The sequence below is a fragment of the Aegilops tauschii genome, chromosome 7 (assembly GCF_002575655.3).
Source record: "Aegilops tauschii subsp. strangulata cultivar AL8/78 chromosome 7, Aet v6.0, whole genome shotgun sequence".
NCBI lineage: Eukaryota > Viridiplantae > Streptophyta > Magnoliopsida > Poales > Poaceae > Aegilops > Aegilops tauschii.
The window spans coordinates 67,794,556-67,814,995 of NC_053041.3; the positions used below are offsets into that span (position 1 = coordinate 67,794,556).

Genomic DNA, 20,440 nt, shown 5'->3' on the forward strand with positions numbered 1-20,440 from the left:
TTGTCTCTTCCACTTAAGAGCACAATGAAAAAGACTTCACTAGAAAGCCCTTAGCATTAAGAAGTTATCTAATTTCATCCGTGGCATCGATCAATTGTATATTAGCATAATCAATCCTCAAACTGGATCATACCCTGCTCACTATTGTGGGTACATATTCGTTGTAATATTTTCTATGGGATTTGATAGTATGGAACTTGAATATGAGAATCGAAACTAAAATACATATGGTTTATTGTATTAGTTACAAAATAATTACTGAATATAAGTATCATAGTAGGATGGAAATGTATGAGTCGTTTTCCATGAATGGCTTCATGTTGGGGTGGGCATTTTACCATGTCAACATGTAAGTTCCTACCTAGGAAGGATAGTCTTGTTCACTTGAGGAGAATATTTTCCATGATCATACCCCAACCATGTCATCCATGAACAGGCTCCGTAAGATTTCATAGAGTGGGAATTAAACAAGTCATGTGACATGATCCAATTCTCTATTTATTATACTCACCTTTTTATAGTATGAAAATGTATTCATTTTCTTTGCATCAATTGTGACCCACGATACTACCGGAGTAAAAGAAGGGCTTGTGGAATTCACGTAATAGGGTAGGGTTGGCTAGACTGCTGATGTCAAACTCTAGGCAAATAATTTGAAGCGTATGGAAGTGGGGATAATCCCATACATTCCTAAACATATAATTCACCATGACCTCCAAAGTTGCGCAAATTTCTGTAAAACGGCCGATAACCTGACTCACAATAAACACTTAGTAGTTGTCATATTCAGCTCATTAATTAGGTTCCCCGCAAAACACAAAAGCTCATTAATTAGGCTGTGAATTGTGATCAACATATACAAGTAATCAAAAACATAATTAAGTTTACAAGTTCGTTCATAATATACTTGATCTTCTCTTGCCTCCTTGTTAAGATCGAGTAATTAGACTCACATACATACTACATCTGTTGCTGCTACTTGACAATGTCTGTGACAACACCAAAAATTATATATGGTTCTAAGCAGGTGTCTGCTTCAAAATTGTTTCTACATACCAGGCACAAATTGCACACGAAAGAGCTTTGATCGTCCACGCATGCACTAATTATACTGTTGACGCTGTCTGGTGCAAAACAATAAGCATGAATTTAGAAATGTAATTGCAGTACATGGCATGCGATTGAGCACATGGATCTTAATAATTTAACTGACACATGAATTACAGTACTTACTGCATGCAGTGGACGACATAGTAGATGTTATTCATCCTCATGCTCCTGCTGGCGCAACTCAAGGTCAATATTTGGTTCACGTACTCTAGTCGACAACAATAACCCGGCAGCAGCTTTTGAGCTGCTTCCACTGGCTTGCTGCCCACTCGATCTCATCGCCCCGGAAAGCTAATTAATTAACACTCATTAAAAGTTTGTCAGGTATCAGCTCCCTTCCATATTTGCAATAAAAAAAGAAGCTAATACGTATGATGGATGTTATATCAGCTAGAACTATTATATAATTTGCAACCAGTTCCAACATATCTTTTTCTAAAATTATGTGGTTGCACCGCATTTCTATTTTGTCCAACACATCTTTTTTTTCTGGAAGATTTATATATATTAACTTGAATCTGCGTTAGACATGCTAATGCACTATATAGGATGCGAAGTCTTGAATAAAATCCACCAGATAATATATGTGTAGGTTCTATACTGATCCTTCAAATTTGTCTCTCCTTTTTCAGATAATATATATGTGTGTTCATGTCTTTCGATGACTTGCTAATGGATGTGTTGTAGCATGTGGTTCATCAATGATTTTTTTCAAATTATATATGGACTTTCAGATGACAAGCTAGGATATATTAGCTACTAGCATACCTAGCATTTATTTAGTACATGAGAATCCATGGCACTTCTCACCTTCTTCTGCAGCTCTATTTTGTGCTCATGAGCAATGCTCAACTTTTTGCCAAGTTCTACATTTTCCTTTTGAATGTGAAATCCCTGCAAAAGCATATTCCATCTCATCAGACCTCACTTGTTAATAACAGACACATATATGAGAATCAGCACTAACTGAGCTATTTCAACACCAACAGCAACAGAAGCAAGAACATGCGAAGAAGATGTAGTGAACCTTTTGGTTGAGTTCATGAATCTCTGCAGCCATAAGTTGCTCCTAAAGAAATCAGCTGTGAGTAAATTATGTATGAAAAAAATCTACACCCCAGCTGGTGCACCCATGGTGCACTCATGCAAGAAAATATAGCAAAATATTTCAAAAAAAAATCTGAAACTTTGTGGGAATGACTATGAACAAATGTTATGGATGCTTGCAAATTTTGGTGGTCAATAACATCCGAGGAGTTTTGTACAAAAAAAATTTACTCAAAATTTATGTGCACTGTTTGAGCAGAATTTGTAATTTTGGTTTTTTTTGTACAGAACTCCTCAGATATTATTTGACCACAAAACTTTGCAAGCATCCATGAGATTTGTTCATAATTATTCCCATATTTTTTTGAAATGTTTTGCTATGTTTTCTTGCGTGGGTGCACCGAGCTGGGGTTCAGCCACTACTTTCCCAAAAAAAAGAATGAAAATAAGGGAAGGGAAGGGCAAGGAAAAGGGTACCTTCCTCTTTCTTACGGAATGCAAGCTCGTCTCAACTTGGTTCACCAAAAACAGCAGATCTCGAGCAGTGGTGCCAGATAGCTCCTCTCCCAACAGTTGCCTAACATCATATGACACATGGTTTAACAGTGTAACTAACTACTAGCTACCTAGCTGCCTTCTCCAGTCACTACAACAAAATATGCTACTAAATACATGGATTTCACTGGCCAGCTAGTCTTCGAGTGCGAGATCTTGACATGCATGGCAGTATGGCACACTATTTTCGATCAATTAATTTGCATATGAAACCACTCAAATAACAACTACTTCTAGATAGCTCTAGTAATTGGTATTTTATTTTAATGCATGGGTAATACACCCTATGTTCCTAAATATATGACTTTTTGGAAGCTCAACTTAAACTGCCAAAATGTCTTACATTTAAAAACAGAGGTAGTACTAACTCAAGAACATTAATAGTACCTATTATTGTGTTGTAAGTTTTGCACTTGCTGCCTCAAGGTTGTAACCTCCCTCTGCCATAACTGTCCAACAAAGAGAATTGAAATAAGATACTAACCACAAGCACACCAAATTAATTAGGAGATCCATAACAGTGCTCCCTTGTGTGGTCTACTACCACACAATGACCCACTGTTGAACCCCCTCCCCTGATGGGCACCTTGTGGCCCATAAGCGGACACGTAGAAAATTCAGCTGAAAACATCACCACTAATGGACCCGTCAATAATAAATTTCTATAAGTGATAGACGAGACAAGTGACAGACCAAAAACAAGGGCTCATCTATGGTAGACAACTCACCGCCTATAGTGACAGACCATAAGTGGTAAAATCCACCGAATGGAAAAATCAGAAGACTATTTTCATGTTGCACATATAAAAAAACACCAACCCTAACCCTAATTCGCATCTCCTACCCTCCCTCTTTCTCATGCAACAGTTGAACATCTCTCTTCTTGATCCAGTTGATTTCTCCCACATGCCCCACCTTCTCCCCGATCCCTCCCCTCTTCACCTTCTTCCCGGATCCACCCTCTTTAAAAAAAAGATACCCAAAGACATCTTAGATCTTATTAATATCAAGGAAAACAATAGCCAATACAAAGGATAGACAATTGGACGCAGAACGACTAGTAAAATATAAAAAATACATTGGAAATCATACTAGCCTTCTTCTTCCTCTGATTGTATGCTGCCAGTCAGAAATTAAAAATTGCATTGAACCAACAAGAAAGGAAAAGGGTACATGCAAATGCCCTCTCCATGCCAGGATTTTAAGACTAAAATAGTCACTCGCCCCTCAAGATGAGATCTAGGAATTGCTGAAGCCGCATTATTGGAGCATCAGCCCCACGCAGTACTGGCTTGCAATTCATCACCACCAGTTCAAAGGGTTGGAGAAACCGAACCACGCCACATAATAACACGACAGAAGATGTCAAAGTCGCCCCAGCAATATCCAGCCAATAGCTCTCCTTGAAAGACATACTGCCAAGATCAGAAGGGAACCGACAGATATGGCGACACAAACTCCCATAGGCTTTCATCGGCACCGGATTGGATGTCGTTGAGGTAGGGAGATACTGGAGTGACCTCATTCCAACACACCATCATCGCCGCCACCTCGTCGATATATCTAGGGAAACAAAAACCTACGGGGTGTGGGAGAACAAGATGGACGGGTCCCCACTTCTCTTGCCACCGATGAGATCGGGGGCTGAGGTAGCGATGTGTAATGAAATGTGGATGTGGCTAGGGTTGGGAGTCTTTCCCCCGCCTCTGCCCTCTTATTTGCGGGTATAATGTCACCCTTGTTTTACCGTTGCGATGATCCTTCCTTGCATCGCCTCTCATATGAGCACACCCGTGTTTCCCTCCTGAGCGACATCGTGACCATTCGCACCACCAGTGGTGGTCCTCCTCGGCACAGTGTGGGGCAAGAGCTGTGGTATCTTCTCGCCATAGGTCAGCAGGAAATAATGGAGACCGTGAGAGATAGCAAGCGGAGCCCGAGGAAGACACTTGTACCAGGTTTTGCCAACAATGACCTACTGGCTTGGCTTATGGAATGGCCAATAATTTGGGGTTCCTTCATGGTGACCACCAATCCCTGATGGCATTTCTTTACTGACAAACAATCAAGCCTATTAGTACAGTGTTTTAGTGTCGGTTAGTATAGAGCCATTCTATAGTAGTACCCTTGAAACAACTGAGTGTTATGGATTGCACACACTTACATGGGGAAAGTCAATGACACGATCCTGTTTATGGATCTTGACTTGGGTAAGCCATCAATATGAAGGTAATAATTAGCGTGTTTGAGTAGGTCTTTGCGTTGAAGATTGACTTTCACAAGAGCGGGTGTGTTATTTTTTTAAATACAAGGAGCATGGACTTGATTATATGTAGCCTTTTGTTTCCGGGATGGGTTCTTTCCTACTTTAAATATCTTGGCACTCTGACAAATTGTCGCAAGCTTTGCAATAATAGAAGTTCATCGAAGACCGCTTTGAGGAGTGTCTTAGTATTGGGCAGTCCAAGAATCTTTCCTGTTGGGGGTGCCTTATATAGATTAGTTTTGTGACAAGTAGTCTCCCTATCCTTATAATTTCTTTTTCATAGATCCGGGGGGTTCCGTGGAAGGCTATGCTATTATCGATTTCAATTCATTCGATGGTCAAATCAGCATAAGAGATAGTACCATTTATCATTGTGAGATATTTTATGTATCCCTAACGATGGGTGTAGCCCTCAGATTCCTGATCTAGAACACAAAAATAGTTGTCATTTGAGTAAATGGTTGTTTAGGTTGCTAAGCAAGAGTGAAGTGTGGTAGTTTCTCGTTCATGTTACTAAGTATTTGGGGGCAAGAAACATTTTCAATGGTTAAAGTAAAACCAATAGACTCCCAATTTTTGAAAGGATCTCATGAAGGTTAAAAATACTTTTGTTCAATTTTGATCGCTTAGTATGGGAATGGCCAATCAATTTGGTTTTGAGACGATAGGTACATCAGGGATAGACCTCTTTTGGTTACAATACCTGAATATTTAGTAATGTTCGTCATAGGAATGCCAATGCTTTTGCGATCATTGAAGTTGAGAGTCCACATGTGGATTTTAGTAGTGTTGTCATTGACCAACATTTAGCAAACTGGAATGAGATTGACCCCGAGATTGTAGATCTGCGTCTAACCACTGAACATGACTTGCTTCAATGAAATCATCAAACTTGTGGAGTTTTCCTTTGCGCTTGATGTGTTCGTCTTAGTCGATAAGAGGGTCAATTTAAGGTCTAAAATTTTGTTGTGTCTTAAACTACCTTTAGAGATAAAGGCTTTTCATGATTATTTGTTAAAAATTTGTACCAAGGATAATTTTGTTAAATGAATAGGGAAGGGGGATACTCATTGTAGTTGTTATTACGAACAAGAAACCATTCAACATATGGTTTTTATCATTGTCTAGCATTTACTGAATGTCGAGCTATGTATTTAGCTTTAATATCACCATGACATGTAGTATTTTGCATATTTTTTGTCTTGACTATGGAAGTTGAAAGTGCATCTCGTAGATGCCCTAGATGCTTTTAGTGATTTATGACAACACCATTTGAGAGTACTAATGATTTTTAGTGAGTTTATTTCAGGGACTAGGACTAAGTTTCTTGTACATGTCTCTTGACTATAAGTAGAAGATCATTGGTGACTCCTACATAAAACTTTTCTAGTTATTGTTGTTGGAAATATGCCCTAGAGGCAATAATATTGTATTATTATATTTTCATTTTCATAATTAAGAGGTTATATTTCATGCTATAACTGGTATGATTCTGGAATATGTGATTCAATGGAAAACTCATATGCACGTGTGTGACAAATGGTAAAGAATAGGTTCCTAGTCTGGCCTCTAAGACTGGCTCAAGTATTGTTAGTGATCATGTTTTCTGGATCTTAGGATATCGTCAAGTGTATTGATAGTTGTAAAATAACATTGAGAGTATGACGTTAGAAGAACGATCATATTGAATCGACCCAAAAACTTGTTTTTTATACTTTGAGATAATACCATTTGAATTCAATTGTTATAACACGGAGTGTTAGCATGTGTTTTAGTTCCTCAGACCATGAGAGTATCACAGTCACCTCCTACCGTACTGTGGACTTTGGGGTTGCTCAAACGTCATGTGTAACACGGTGATCATAATGACAACTTACAGGTTCATCAGAAAGTTTGACAAGGGACTGCATAGCTCGAAAGTGGGATTTTCTCCTGCGGTGATGGATAGATATTCTTAGGGCCCTCATGGTGTGACGACATGCATCATCTTCTGGCCAGACACAGGTGACTACATCACGGGGATGCCAGAACACTTCAACAATAAAGAAGAACAAAACTGGTAATGAGAAGAACGGTATTGTGAGCATGTGGATGACTCAGGAGGATACCAGCACGCCTTGGATTTTGTAAAGTATCGCGAAGCAAAGGGAACACCACATGATAACCAAAGCTTCGCTCGAATTTCATCCGTATAATCATAGGGATCGATATGGACGTCCATGGTTCCGCTATCGGTCATTGAACAAAGGGGTTTCGTTCATGTATATGATTTATCGAATCTACTGGGTCACAAGCTTATTAAGCTAATCACGATCTGTTGAGTATTAGTAGGATGAGATTATTGATAATTTATTTGTGGAATTATTTAATTAATATTCGGAATACTTCCGAGAGGAACCGGAAGCGTCTCGGGGTCACCAGAGGGTTTCGGAGTTTATCGGACAATACCGGGTATTACTGATAAATAATATATAGGTGGAAAATGTTTTCGGTGATGTTAAATTATATATAAAATGCTCTAGTAATTGTTAGAAGGCTTTTATATTTAATTGAATATCAACGGGCCTTAAAAGGCCTAGTGGTGGAAGGCAACTTGGGCCACCAAAGCTCAAGTGGAAGTGCCCCCCCCCCTTTTCTAAGGGGGGGGCGAATTGAACTAGGGGAGGAGTTGGACTCCTTCTCCTTTAGCTGGCACCCCAAGGAGGGTCTTTCCCTTCTTGGTGGCTGCCCCTCCTATCCCCTCAAACCTATATATACTAGAGGATTTTGCCCGTTGAGATACACAAGTTTTTAGATCCTCCTCTAGTTCATCTAGTTCTAGTTCTAGTTGGTCCTAGTTGAATAATTAGAGGTAGACCTAGTTCCTCTAATCGTCATAATTGAAGCCTACTATGGTTCTAATATCCTCCTCTAATTCTCCGGCGATGATTATCTCTGGATGGCGAAGCGCTGCCGGATCATGAAGACCGTACGCTTACAACCAAGTAGAGAGGCCGTACTTTCGGTCTTCCGTTCAAGGGATCATTCGAGGGTGGTTCGTGGGATCGTAATCAACGGTTCGAGGGACTCCAAGTACGATCTATACCGACTCGTCTACTTTGGGTGCACTCCGGATTCGGTAACAATCGTTGATCCAAACCCTATATGCATCTTCAATTGTTCCTCGGTGATCGTAGGGTGATTTTATTTTTGTTTTCTACTACGTTTCCCAACAATTGTCTACCTCAAAATTTGAGCATGTATTCCTAGTTGTTTGGTTAATCCAAGATTCACATTTAGTGTAGGACAGTCATACTATGAAGAGAGGCACAAGAAAATACTTCTATTTGAACTCCAAGAACATATCCTCATCCAAAGTCCTCATAATCCACTCCCTAGCCATTCATTTGTATGATTTCCAAGCCCCGATACATCCGAAGATCTATCTTTTGATACTATAGAGCCACTTAGAATTACTCATACTCAGAAAACAAGCAAAGTTTCCACAATTATGATTCATTCATTTTGTTTCAGAACTGTCAAGCCAATCCACTTTAAAGCATTCTCCATTGGCCCCGACACTTCTGAGCATATCATTTTTCATCGGCACTCCGGACCGTCTCAGTTTAATTCTTTGTGAGTCACAGTGTAAGTTATGTACATCAATTATTTTTCAACCGGTACTTTCGTGCTATGACTTGGCCTTTTCTACTAATTCTCATTTCAAAAACTGATATGTCCACTATAGTACTACTAAGAAATTGGTTTTACCCGGTACTTCCAAGACATTCTATAATTGCAAAAAAAGAGGTGCCTTTTTTTGGTCAAAACCACGGCTCGTTCTTTTCATCGGTACATCCAAGTACCTGGTTATTTCATCTAGTTCCTGAATGTCTCCCTAGTTGTTCAAATTTATTTGAGTTTTCTGTCTAGTTCCGCAATTTTCTTCTGGCACTTCCGAGCCTAGCTACTTTTTGTAGTAACGGTCACATTTTGGATCCTCTCTTATCCATTAGTGGTTGAAACTAATCCATTTCATCATTAGTCATTCAACTCACTCATTCCAGCCTTTGCAAGCCACTCCACTCCATCCATCTCCACCATAGAGGAAGAGGTACAAGGCAAGAAGAGAAGAAGTGTTCGATGATTCCATGTCCACTTCTTGATTCTTTGAAGGCCATGAATTCCATTCTTGAAGCACTACACCTTAAGTTCATCTCTTTAACCACAGCCCTATCCTTGTGAGAGAGAGGCATGTGGATTCTTGCTAGAAGCTTCGATTGAAGATCCTTCAAGGAGTTCTCATCAAGTGACTTTTCTTTGCTTGCTACTCTTGGATGGTGAGCTCTTCCTAGATGGTTAGGAGTCACTTAAGAGCTTATCAGTTTCTATGCGTGGAAGACTCAAAAGTTTGTACGGGCTCTGAGATCACCCACTTGGTGATCTGCCCTTAGTGGAGCTTCTGAGTGTAAGCCATGATGAAATTGCTTGATTGCATTGGGTGGGAAGCTTGGTGGGAAATGCAATCGAGATCCTTGTGATCCTAGAACCGTTGGTTCAAATCCTCCGTCAACGTGGACGTCGGACTGCGCCAACTATCTAAACCACGGGAAAAACATCCCTGCATCACAAGTGTTCGCATTCCCTTTACCCCACCTCCTACTTAGTTGCAACTTGCAAGTTTATTTTCCACTTCTCAGTATTCTTGTTTACTTGCTGGCTAATCTCTACTCCTAATGGAGCAGTTGGTAGTCTCGCTTCCAGGGTTTTTTTCGTCCCACCTCCCATGTTTTTTTGGTACCTCCTCCCACCTTCGCTGGTTTTTCTCATAGATTTTTTTTCGTCCCCTCCCCCACTTCATCGGTTTATTTTCGCGTCACCCTCTCACACAATGAAAGAAATCTGAACAGATCAGAACTTTCCATACTGGCGCAAGTTATTTAGTAATGTAGAATCAATCACAAACAATCTCTAAAGATCAAATCTAAATTAATTAACCTTACCTTAAATCACTCAGTCACATTAACTAGAAAATAAATAATTGATTTTCAGAAAAATTGTTCAATCACATTAACCTTACCTTAACTCACGGATGGTAATAAATTTCCAAACAAAGGAAACAATACATCGAGGGAGCAGTAAATAAACTCCCTTTCTTATGACATGTATATGATCTTCCCTTCCCTCTCCGTTGTCGAGCGTTCTTGATTCTCGAGGCCGATGCTTGGGCTGCATCACTGGCTCGCGACGGTGCCGGAGGACGAGGACGGCGAGGCCGGGTGCCGCGGCACCGCGTTGGCCGCGGCCGGTGAAGGGGGCGAAGAAGGGCGGCTTCCCTGGCCCTGGGAGTTGGTGCGGTGGAAGCGGCACTTGAAGGACCCGGTGTGGGTGGCCGGCGCACAGACGCACTTGGAAGCAGGCCCGTGGCCCGCACCGGATGGCGCTGACGCCGACCCGGGCCACCTCCTCCGCGTATTCTTGGAGCTGTGGCTGGCCGATTTACATGAAATTGATTTCCTCAGTTGTGGTGGCAAATATAATATACATAATCCATATTGTTATGCACTAGCGTGTGTGTGTGTGAAATAGATGGATTATGGTCCCGTACCCAATAAGATGGATATGTGTGTGTGACTTAGAGAGAGAGGGAGAGGGGGAGAGGGAGTGAGGAAGAGGGAGGGGGAGTGTGTGTGTGTGTGTGAGGATTTGATGGTAAAAACGGTCGCCAATGTCACTTGATATGTATGAGAATATTAATATTGAACTCTTAAAGTTAATGTGGCCCCGTTGCAACGCACGGGCGTTCTTCTAGTACTTTTAGTTGTCTAGTCATCATTGCCTTGTCCTAAAACTCCCAAGCATTGTTTAGTTGGACTATCCACCCCTCCCTCTAGTCCTTATACCTTAATCCCAATAGGAGATCATACATGTTAGGAACTCTCGTATTGATACAGACCACAATGATGTTTTGGTCTACCTGATTCTACAAAATGATGTCATCTTTCGAAAAAAAAAGTTCATTCTTGTATGTGGTTGATCCTCCCGTGTACTAATTGATTGCAGCCATATGTGTTATTGCAGAAGGTGCAACATAGAGAATCGATGGAGCTTGCCCAAAGAAGCCCGAGTGAACTACCGGGGAGTTTATGTCCTATTTTGGGCAGTGTGCTAGTGACGATCTTATGAATGTTTAGAGTGATCTTGTTTGGAATTTTCATCTTTTTTGGGCCATGTTTTTTTATCTTCCTCTCCTTTTGGCAACAAGATCAAAGTTTGTTGTATTGAGGCAATGTAATAAGATTGGTTAGAATGCAGGGTGTTTAACAAAAGCTAACATTATCCAAAAACACCTCCATGGGGAAGAGTAATACATTTTTTCTAGAAATGAAGAATGGAACAAAATGTGGCATAGTTTAGTGACAAAATTGGACAATCTAGGTATAAACAAGATGTCTTAGAGGTTTCCTAGTGGTCGGTATTTTTCTGCAATATTTGTAGATAGATATTTGTAGGAATGATTTATTGTGGCATGCATGAGATATCCCAATCTTAGGGAGCTTGGGTTACACTTGAGACAAGAAAACATGCATGGAGTTACAAGCTATCTCACCATGGATGAGTCGTGTGATAGCCAGGAGGGGATATTTATGAGAAAAATTTGAGTGGATATCTAGATAGTCATGTGATAGCCATACTTTTGCTAAATACACCCCCTATATGATAGCATTTTTAAGGGGCCTCGCCGGTTTAAACGAATTCCATTGGACTTTTTTTTAGTTTGTAGGATTAGAAAACCATAGGAAGATTTCAATTGTCTCCTCTACATGTAGCTCAAAAGGAAAACTCCCATTGAGCAATCTCGTGGAATTTTTCTGTATTTCTTTGACACCTATTCCGTGTTCGCAATCCTTTCGGCAAATCTCCACATTTTAACTATAGTACAACCAAACTGGTTATATCATAGAAATAGAATGATGTGCATTCAAATTATGTAGGAACTATTATGACATGACATCCATTTTGATGTTTTTTTCTGTTCCTATATTTTCATAATTCCTGACCAAAGAGGACCTGAGGTCCTCAGGTGACATGATTTTCAAAATGTAGGGAAAAGAAGGAAAAACACGTGATTGGAATTACATTTGTCCTTGAATCCTATAAGACTAGAAAAACATAGGAATTTGGATGAAAGAGTAAACTAGAGGAATTATACAAAGAGGTTTGCGTGCATGAAATATTTCCTCCAAAGCAATTCTTAGAAACTTTTCCTAACCCAAATCCTGAAAAAAATCATATGGAATTCCTTTGAACAAAGGACTGGGTCAGAGCATTTTCGATAATGGCCATGAAGGCCTAGATAGATTTAAGCTGCAAAGATGCGACACACTTGCCCTTTGGCACCATCCATGCGACCACAAGACATCAGGTGAAATGTGCACCATTCACGTGACCAAGACCCTAACCTACTAAATTAATCAATAAGGATGGTGATCCTCTAATTCGTTTGGCATTGCAAGCTTTGGAGATTTAGCTTCCTTAGAAGTCAATAACGTACGACAACTACTAACTGGTAGGTGGTTATCTGTTCAACTGAATGATTAGCCACTTCAGTCAATACCGAAAAAGGCCATCGTCTCGCTTTATACATAAAGCATCAACCATTACAAAGGAACCATACAAACACACCGACACCGCTCGGGATACCAGCTATACAATAGAAGCTCACACTGGCGAACAGGAAACTAGAAACTTGGACAAAGCAAAGCTAAATGAAGCACTAAACCAAAGGGGCTTGCTTGAACCTAGCAATGGGCACAGGTTTCCCGAAGCGCCACGGCGCCACTCATCAATCAGGCCACCGCACCCTCGGCACACTCCAAAAGCCAAGACCGGCGATGTAGGAAGATACCCTCAGCTTGAAGGAGGAGGGCACAAAAGATGACGCTTCCAAGGAAGAGTATGGCGTCCGTGGACATCATCGTCGTCAAGGTCAAGCACGGCATTTACCAGCACCCCACCAGCCAAACTCCAAGTCCCGCAATGGCAACCAACAATCACACCAATGCACCTTGGCTGAGATCACCGGCAACCTGCCTGCCCTGCATGACGTTGATCCCGGCAACCCCCTGGTCCCGGGATGACCTCGTATGACAAGAAGACCGCCATCTAAAAGAGGAGAAGGACACACCGAAGTAAATCACCGGCGACAAGAAGGGCCTTGAGCAGCCTTAGTATTCCCAAACACTGACCAGCACCAATAAATAAGACTCCGAGGAAGGGCGGTCGGGGCAGCCGCGCCCAGGACCCTGACTCACCGCCGGTCAACAAGAGGGCGTCTGAGGAGAGCCAACACTGCCATAGGAGGAAGCAGACGGCCACGACCGCTCCCCCTTGCGAGGAACACAACGGCCGTCGCCCTCCTGGCAAGGCCCCGCGTCTGGCCGGCGAGCGCCGGCCAGCCTCAGATCTGGGCCTCACCGGACCCCAGCGGGGAGCCGCACGGGCCGACCAGACCACGAGCAGCAGCACCCCAGGCAACCCTCACCACGTCGCGACGCTGCAGCACCACCCGCGGCGACCAGGACCCCCGCAACCCGCGGTGATGGATCCGCCCGATCCAGGGGACACCACGGCCATGGGGTCCAGACTCCGGACCCATGCAGCGCTCCCCGCCTGCGACCTGGCCGCCAACGTCCGCCACCACGCCGCCGCTCTATACATCCACCGAGGGAGGGGAGACAATGCCCCTCCGCCACCGACGCCGGCCGGGCATTGCCCGGCGGGGCCCTCTGGCAGCGGCGAGGAGGAGAGAAGTGGGGGAAAGCTTAGGCCCGGCGGCGCTAGGGTTCGCCAATTCAGTTAATTAGTGCATGGAAACGAGTTATACATACATCTAGCTAGCTTGATTGCTATTTTTCCAAAAAGGAGGAATATATACCTCTGGCTCCCGGTTTTGCACCGATTGCTACATGTAATCATCTTTATTGCATAGTTTGAAACATAGGAAATAAATGACAAAATCCAACTCAAAGGCGGATCATCGGAGAACATCTTGCTAGATCATCACCCAAGCTTAATTGCTATTTGTTTCACCACTTTCTTTTATTTGGTAAATATATGGGATGGCATGGAAAAGTTACTGGGCATACATACCTTTGCCTCTGATGTTGGATTCAGCACCCCGTAGTGCTCCTCTTTCGCCTCCTGGTACCGCTCTAGTATTGCCTCCATTCCGCTGATGAAGACAAAAGAATTATAAGAACATACCAAATTATGTGAGGATGGAATAACTAAGTAAATGAGAGAGTATTAGGAGGGTGCACGAACTAACTAATTATTTAACAGACCTGGAGCTCGCAAAGTCGTAGAGGCGACCGGTGCTGGAGAAGACGATGAGCGCGAGATCGGCGTCACAGAGGATGGCGAGCTCCCGGGCCTTCTTCATCAGCCCTCCGCGCCTCTTGGAGAAGGTCACCTGACGATTCGTCGGGTTGTCGATCCTCTCAATCACAATCTTCCCCCTCCCCATCTTATTCTTCTTCTTTCTTCTTCTTCTTCCTCTCTAGATCTCTCTCCTGCCGGCTGGCCGGCCGATTGACAAAAGTAATTAAGAACCAATCGAAATGGAGCTAAGCTAAGCTAGAAGCTGATAATTGTTTCTTCTCTACTATCTGGGTGACAATCGACAAGTCTAGTTGAAGCTTTCCCCCAGCTGCTACCTGATTCAGCTAGCTATTTTTGTATTGTTGGGTTTGCTTGTAATGGTCTCCAAACCAAAAGGGATTGAGAGGCCCCATGTGATGACAACGCTAACCTAGGCTTAAACAACTCGCTAAATACCATTTCCACAGTAAATTAGGTTAATGAATGGCCCACTACATACTATTTTCCTCTGTGGCTACGACAAGGACGTCCATAATATACAATACTGTTGCGACTGTTCATAGTTTAAACTTTGGGTACGAGGATAACCTATTAGCTTCGGACATGTTGCCATAACCTGTGCCGTACAATATGGTGTCAATTACCAAGCCAGCGTCCTTTTGTTCGATCCATTGAAATAGTCTAGCAGTCGCGTTAGGCACCTATTCAAAGTTGTAGATTTGTTTCTAACTAAGGTTGGACCGTTGGAGTGGCAAAACCTGCTCCATTCGTGTTGAGAGGCAAGTGGTTTCTGGTTTCTTCAAAACCGTGTGCTCATACCTCTCTTTCAAAACCTAAGTAGTATGTGGTGTACCCCTTGCTGAAAACGGTGTGTCCATATCTTGCAATGTATATATGGGTGGTACACTATATTCAAAATTGTGTGCTTATATCTGGGTAGAGCTATCCAATTGAATCTCGACTAGTTGCCATGTAACTTGTGAGTGGTACCTTAATTTATTAAAAGTTGTGTGCTCATATCTTGATGGGGCCATTAAATTGTATCTCGGCATGTTACCATGTAACATGTGGGTAGTACATTTTCTTCATAACCATGTACTTATATCTTGGTACGACTGTCCAATTGTATATTAACATGGTCGATATGGAAGGCCACAAACGGCATGATTTTTTTCTCGACAATCAAGGTACGACTTTTGATGCCAATATCACACGTCTGATGCATTAACGTGTAAGATTCCAAATCTTACAGATTAAGAAGTCATAGATCTGCCACAACCAATAAACCTAGTTGCGTCTTTGTTACAACTCGGCCATGTTAGCGAAACCTCTATTTGCGACTAAATATCTGAATTTCAGTTTCTTTTCAATCAATTTCTTGCGTATGGTGATTCCAATATTTTCTGAAGTTTGTATTTCAGATACCTCGGAAAAGTTTGTTGGTTGTGATTTTTAATAGATAATAATTGTAGACATATTGAGGTGGGTGTGGCAGGAACATTGGCATTTCGGTGCTAAAGGTAACATCCAAGATATAAAACGTTAGCTAGTAGTACCATGTTGTTTAAGGTTGCTAGATTGATGAGCACACATATGTACTAGCTAGCTTTCCACTTGGCTCATCCAAAAAAGGACAGTTTTAAGGTTAGTAAGTAAAGTGGCCACAGAGCACGATGCAAAAAATGTGCAGTCCACGCGAGTGACGGCGTTCGATCTCGATTAGAGTCAGTAATGCATTAGATCAGAGTAAGATGATTTCCTTCCAGATTTGGTGCTCTGAGTCATGGCACCACTTGATCTTTTCTTCTTCTTCTTTTTTCGCGGGATGGCACCACTTGATCTTTAGTATGTAGTCCTTAATGATGCAACCACTCTGATCTGATCTGATTTGATTCTTTCTTTTTGCTCTTGCATCAGCTCAGCTGTATGTACCTTCAGGTGTTTTGGGATGAGTGGACAAAGCTGGAGGCACTGATTCTCCCTGCTACTTTCTTGCTTCTCCAGTTAAATTAATTAATTAGGTCATCTTTATTTTCCCATGTCAAACTACTGGAAAATCGGTCTTTACTCAGTTCTTTTTTTTTTGCCGAGTTCTACTTCACGGGATCAAGACGAACAACCAGTTTGCCGAATAGCAGACTCAGCAAACAGAAGAGCTCGGCAGAGAGTCCAGTCTCCAAGTTAGCCGACCAGTTATTAGCACTTGAAAAATACTTCAGGCTCTTCATGGGTATAAATCCAAAATTAAAGAATATACATACATGGTAAAAACATTTTGAACAAGCTAGCTATAGATGATCAAGACAACTATATGCAGGAGTCATATTCTAGAGGATGATCAGCCACACTTGAAACGGCCTATACTCCTACGGGAGACAGTAGTGGAGAATTTTCTGCAATAGGTGAAAGCCTGGCGTAACAACTTAAGTGCACATATATATGACGAATCAATACCCAACACAATATCTCACGCGCTTGCAAATGAAAAGCCTGTATTAATTAGCTTTATTTTATTGATTATTTGCACCATATCAAGACGATGCAACTATAAAAAAAAGTTCAACTCCAGCTTCTGCATCTTTATGAAACTGTGAACTCAACTGCCAGAAGAGGCTGCCATGTTATATATAACTGGCAGAATTAGTGCTCCTTAATACTTTTCATATATACAGTCTGACTTGGAGGGTAATATGTTGCACCCTTAGAAGAGCCATCCAATACACAAAGCTGAAACCAATATCAAGCAGCACCATTAATCTCAACCCCCACAAAGAATTTGAATACATAGTCAAGTTATTCAGTTACCTTGTTCTTTAATTCCAAGTTTTGTTCATGGATAAGCTTTAGTTCCCCGGAGAGTCGAATATTCTCTTGATGAAAGATGTATCCCTACAAGGTCACTTTGTTGAATTAGCACGTATGAAATGTAACTTTTTTATATGTATTGATGTAAACTTTACACAATAATGGCAACTAAGTAAAATTGCACATGCGTGTGATAGAAATATTGGCGAACCTTCTCATTGAGTTGTAGAATATGATTGGCGAAACTTTCACTAGTAGAAAACAGGGCTTTGGTTCGGGCCTGGCCAGCCCATTAGTCCCGGTTCTTCACGAACCGGGACCCATGGGGGGCATTAGTCCCGGTTCGTGAGCCCAGGGGGCCGGCCGGGGCCTCGTGGGCATTGGTCCCGGTTCGTCTGGATCCATTTGTCCCGGTTCTAGGCACGAACCGGGACCAATGGGCCGCGCTCCTGGCCCACAGCCATTGGTACCGGTTCGTGCCTAGAACCGGTACAGAAGGGGGGATTTAGTTCCGGTTCCTGCCATGAACCGGGACAAATAAGTTGCCTATATATACCCCATCGCCGCAGCAGAGCACTCCACAGTGCTCTGTTTTTTGCTGGCCGGCGAGGGGGAGGGCATTGGGTGCTCTAGCTCACCTCCTATGCACATGAGGTGTTCGATGAAATGCCCGAGCCACACTAGTTAAGCTTTCTCCTCTCGAAGCTCGACCTCGGAGCTCCATTTTTTCCGAGATTTGTCTAGGTTTAGTGGTCCGTCACACCCCGTCCCCGTTTTCACCGCCGTCGATCGCCCGCGCCGATCTCGTCGCCGGCACCACCGTGGTGAGCCTCTTGTTCTTATCTTCTTTCTGATTTTTTTACTTTAGATAGATACTTGTCTGATTTTCTTACTTCAGATAGATACTTGTCTGATTTTCTTACTTTTGACACACATAATTATATATAATGCACGCAGATGAACCGGCAATGGATGTACGGTGACAGACACACCTCCGAGTACATTAAGGGCGTGCATAATTTTCTCGAAGTGGCTGAGGCAAACAAGCAGAATGGTTTTATGTATTGTCCATGCCCTAAATGTGGGAAACGAAGTCTTACTCTGACCGGAAAATCCTTCACACCCACCTGCTTTACAAGGGTTTCATGCCACACTATAATGTTTGGACGAGGCACGGAGAAATAGGGGTTATGATGGAAGACGGCGAAGAAGAAGAGGACGATGACAACTATGTGCCACCTGAATACGGTGATGCTGCAACGGGGGGAGCAGCTGAAGATCAAGAGGAACCAGACGATGTGCCCGATGATGCTGCAACGGGGGAAGCTGCTGAAGATCAAGAGGAACCAGACGATGTGCCCGATGATGATGATCTCCGCCGGGTCATTGTCGATGCAAGGACGCAATGCGAAAGTCAAAAGAAGCTGAAGTTCGATCGCATGTTAGAGGATCACAAAAAAGGGTTGTACCCCAATTACGAAGATGGCAACACAAAGCTCGGTACCGTACTAGAATTGCTGCAGTGGAAGGCACAGAATGTTGTGCCTGACACCTGCTGACGCGTGGATGCCTATTGGTCCCGGTTGGTTCCACCAACCGGAACTAAAGGCCCTCCTGCCTGGGCACGCTGCACCGGCCACGTGGAGGCCCATCTGTCCCGGTTTGTGTAAGAACTGGGACTAAAGCCTTAGGGCATTAGTAACGACCCTTTAGTCCCGGTTAAAAAACCGGGACAGAAGGGCCTTACGAACCGGGACAATAGGCCCTTTTTCTACTAGTGTTTGTTCCTAAAACAGATATCAGGAGACACATAGTTATTATATTTCCTAAAAAACAATGTTAGTGTCGTGATTATGGAAGAGGGTACAATGATTAGCATAAATAAGAACAAACAGAGCGAGCTCAGCTACCTTCTTTTCTCTAATACGGTGTAAGCTCTTCTCCAGCTGATTTTCCATTAAACATATGTTTGTGACTGCTAAGTTTGATAATCTCTCCCCCATATTAGCTTCCTGAAAGTCAAACAATAATGGGATAACTTGAATGCATTTTCGGGTCTTTACTCAAACTTATTTAAATTACGTAGATATCAATGGAAGGAACTGAACTAAGGACTTGTACCTATGATGTTCTTCAAGCATCTGCATTTCCTCCTGTAATTTCCTGACTTCCTCTTGCCAAAACTAGAAAAAAACTATTACCAGAAACTTTAATTTACTGTGAACTGTTACAAATGAGTGTCACAACTTTTGTCCAAAATAAAATAAGAAGTGGTACTATTATGGGTATTTTCAAAATACGCTTTTTTGAGACTTATGGTGTAGTGCTAAAAGTATATGCATACAGTAAGAATCAAACATCCCTTCGTCCTACAATATAAGACGTTTTTGCAAGCTAACATAGCTTGCAAAAACGTCTTATATTATGGGACTGAGGGAGTACATTTACTGAGATTGGTCACACATGAGCATAACATCATTATATTTTTCCTGAAAACTTCTTTTATAATTATGTAATTTACCAACTTATTTACAAAAAAAATAGCAGTCAAAGTTGCATCATGCAAACTGCATGTCTACATGTAAAAAACATCATGTATTTTGGAAGAGTAAAAAAGGTTACAAGGAATGCATGCATACCATGACTTGTGACACTGGATTCAGCAGCTGATGTTGCTCTTGTGCAGATTGGTAGTTTTGAATGATGGAAGGCATGGTCGTGCCCATGCTGGTGGCGGCGGTGGAGTTGGCATACTCGTAGAGGTGACCGGTGGAGAAGACAATGACGCCGACCTCGACATCACAGAGGATGGCCAGCTCACGTGCTTTCTTCAGCAGGCCATGACGCCGCTTGGAGAATGTGACCGGCCTTCTGCTCATGTTCTCAATCCTCCTAATCACAATCTTGCCCCTCACCATGATAGCTCTTTGATCTCCTTAGTTAAGCATATATTCACTCAACTCGCTAATTATCTGCTACCTAGCTAGCTAGATCTTCCCTCCCGTGGTCCAATTAATAGATGGTTGTGTGTGAGCATGTACTGCCCCTGTATTTATATGAATGAACTGAAGTAAGGTAAGCATAGTTAGCTACTCATCCAAATATGCAACTTGCAGATTAACTCATGTAATTAGTAGCAAATTAAGGAGGCAAAGTGCATGCTGATCAATGAGCTCGTTCATTTCCTTAACTAAATATATCATGCAACTTGCTGCCATCTCTGGAACCTGTGAAAGGGCAACAATATTTTTCTTGCAAATGGGTGTTTCTTGTGTGCACCGTACGAGGTTTTGG

The 20,440-nt window shown here is 42.3% G+C and overlaps 2 protein-coding genes across 2 annotated transcripts; both read right to left on the reverse strand.

Annotated features, from left to right (window-relative positions):
• Nucleotides 1-1,239: 1,239 nt before the first annotated feature.
• On the reverse strand, nt 1,240-14,486 carry LOC109738923 (MADS-box transcription factor 23-like). The gene is made up of 7 exons (XM_020298017.3): nt 14,305-14,486; nt 14,111-14,192; nt 3,100-3,161; nt 2,635-2,734; nt 2,138-2,179; nt 1,921-2,004; nt 1,240-1,401 (listed from the first exon to the last, which is right to left on the reverse strand). The coding sequence occupies exons 1-7, from the start codon at nt 14,484-14,486 to the stop codon at nt 1,261-1,263; spliced, it is 693 nt and encodes a 230-aa protein (XP_020153606.1). The 3' UTR covers nt 1,240-1,260.
• A 4,486-nt stretch (nt 14,487-18,972) lies between these two features.
• Nucleotides 18,973-20,064, reverse strand: LOC109738922 (MADS-box transcription factor 25-like). The gene is made up of 3 exons (XM_040395614.1): nt 19,786-20,064; nt 19,255-19,329; nt 18,973-19,158 (listed from the first exon to the last, which is right to left on the reverse strand). Exons 1-3 carry the CDS (start codon nt 20,062-20,064, stop codon nt 18,973-18,975), a joined length of 540 nt encoding a protein of 179 aa, XP_040251548.1.
• Nucleotides 20,065-20,440: the final 376 nt, after the last annotated feature.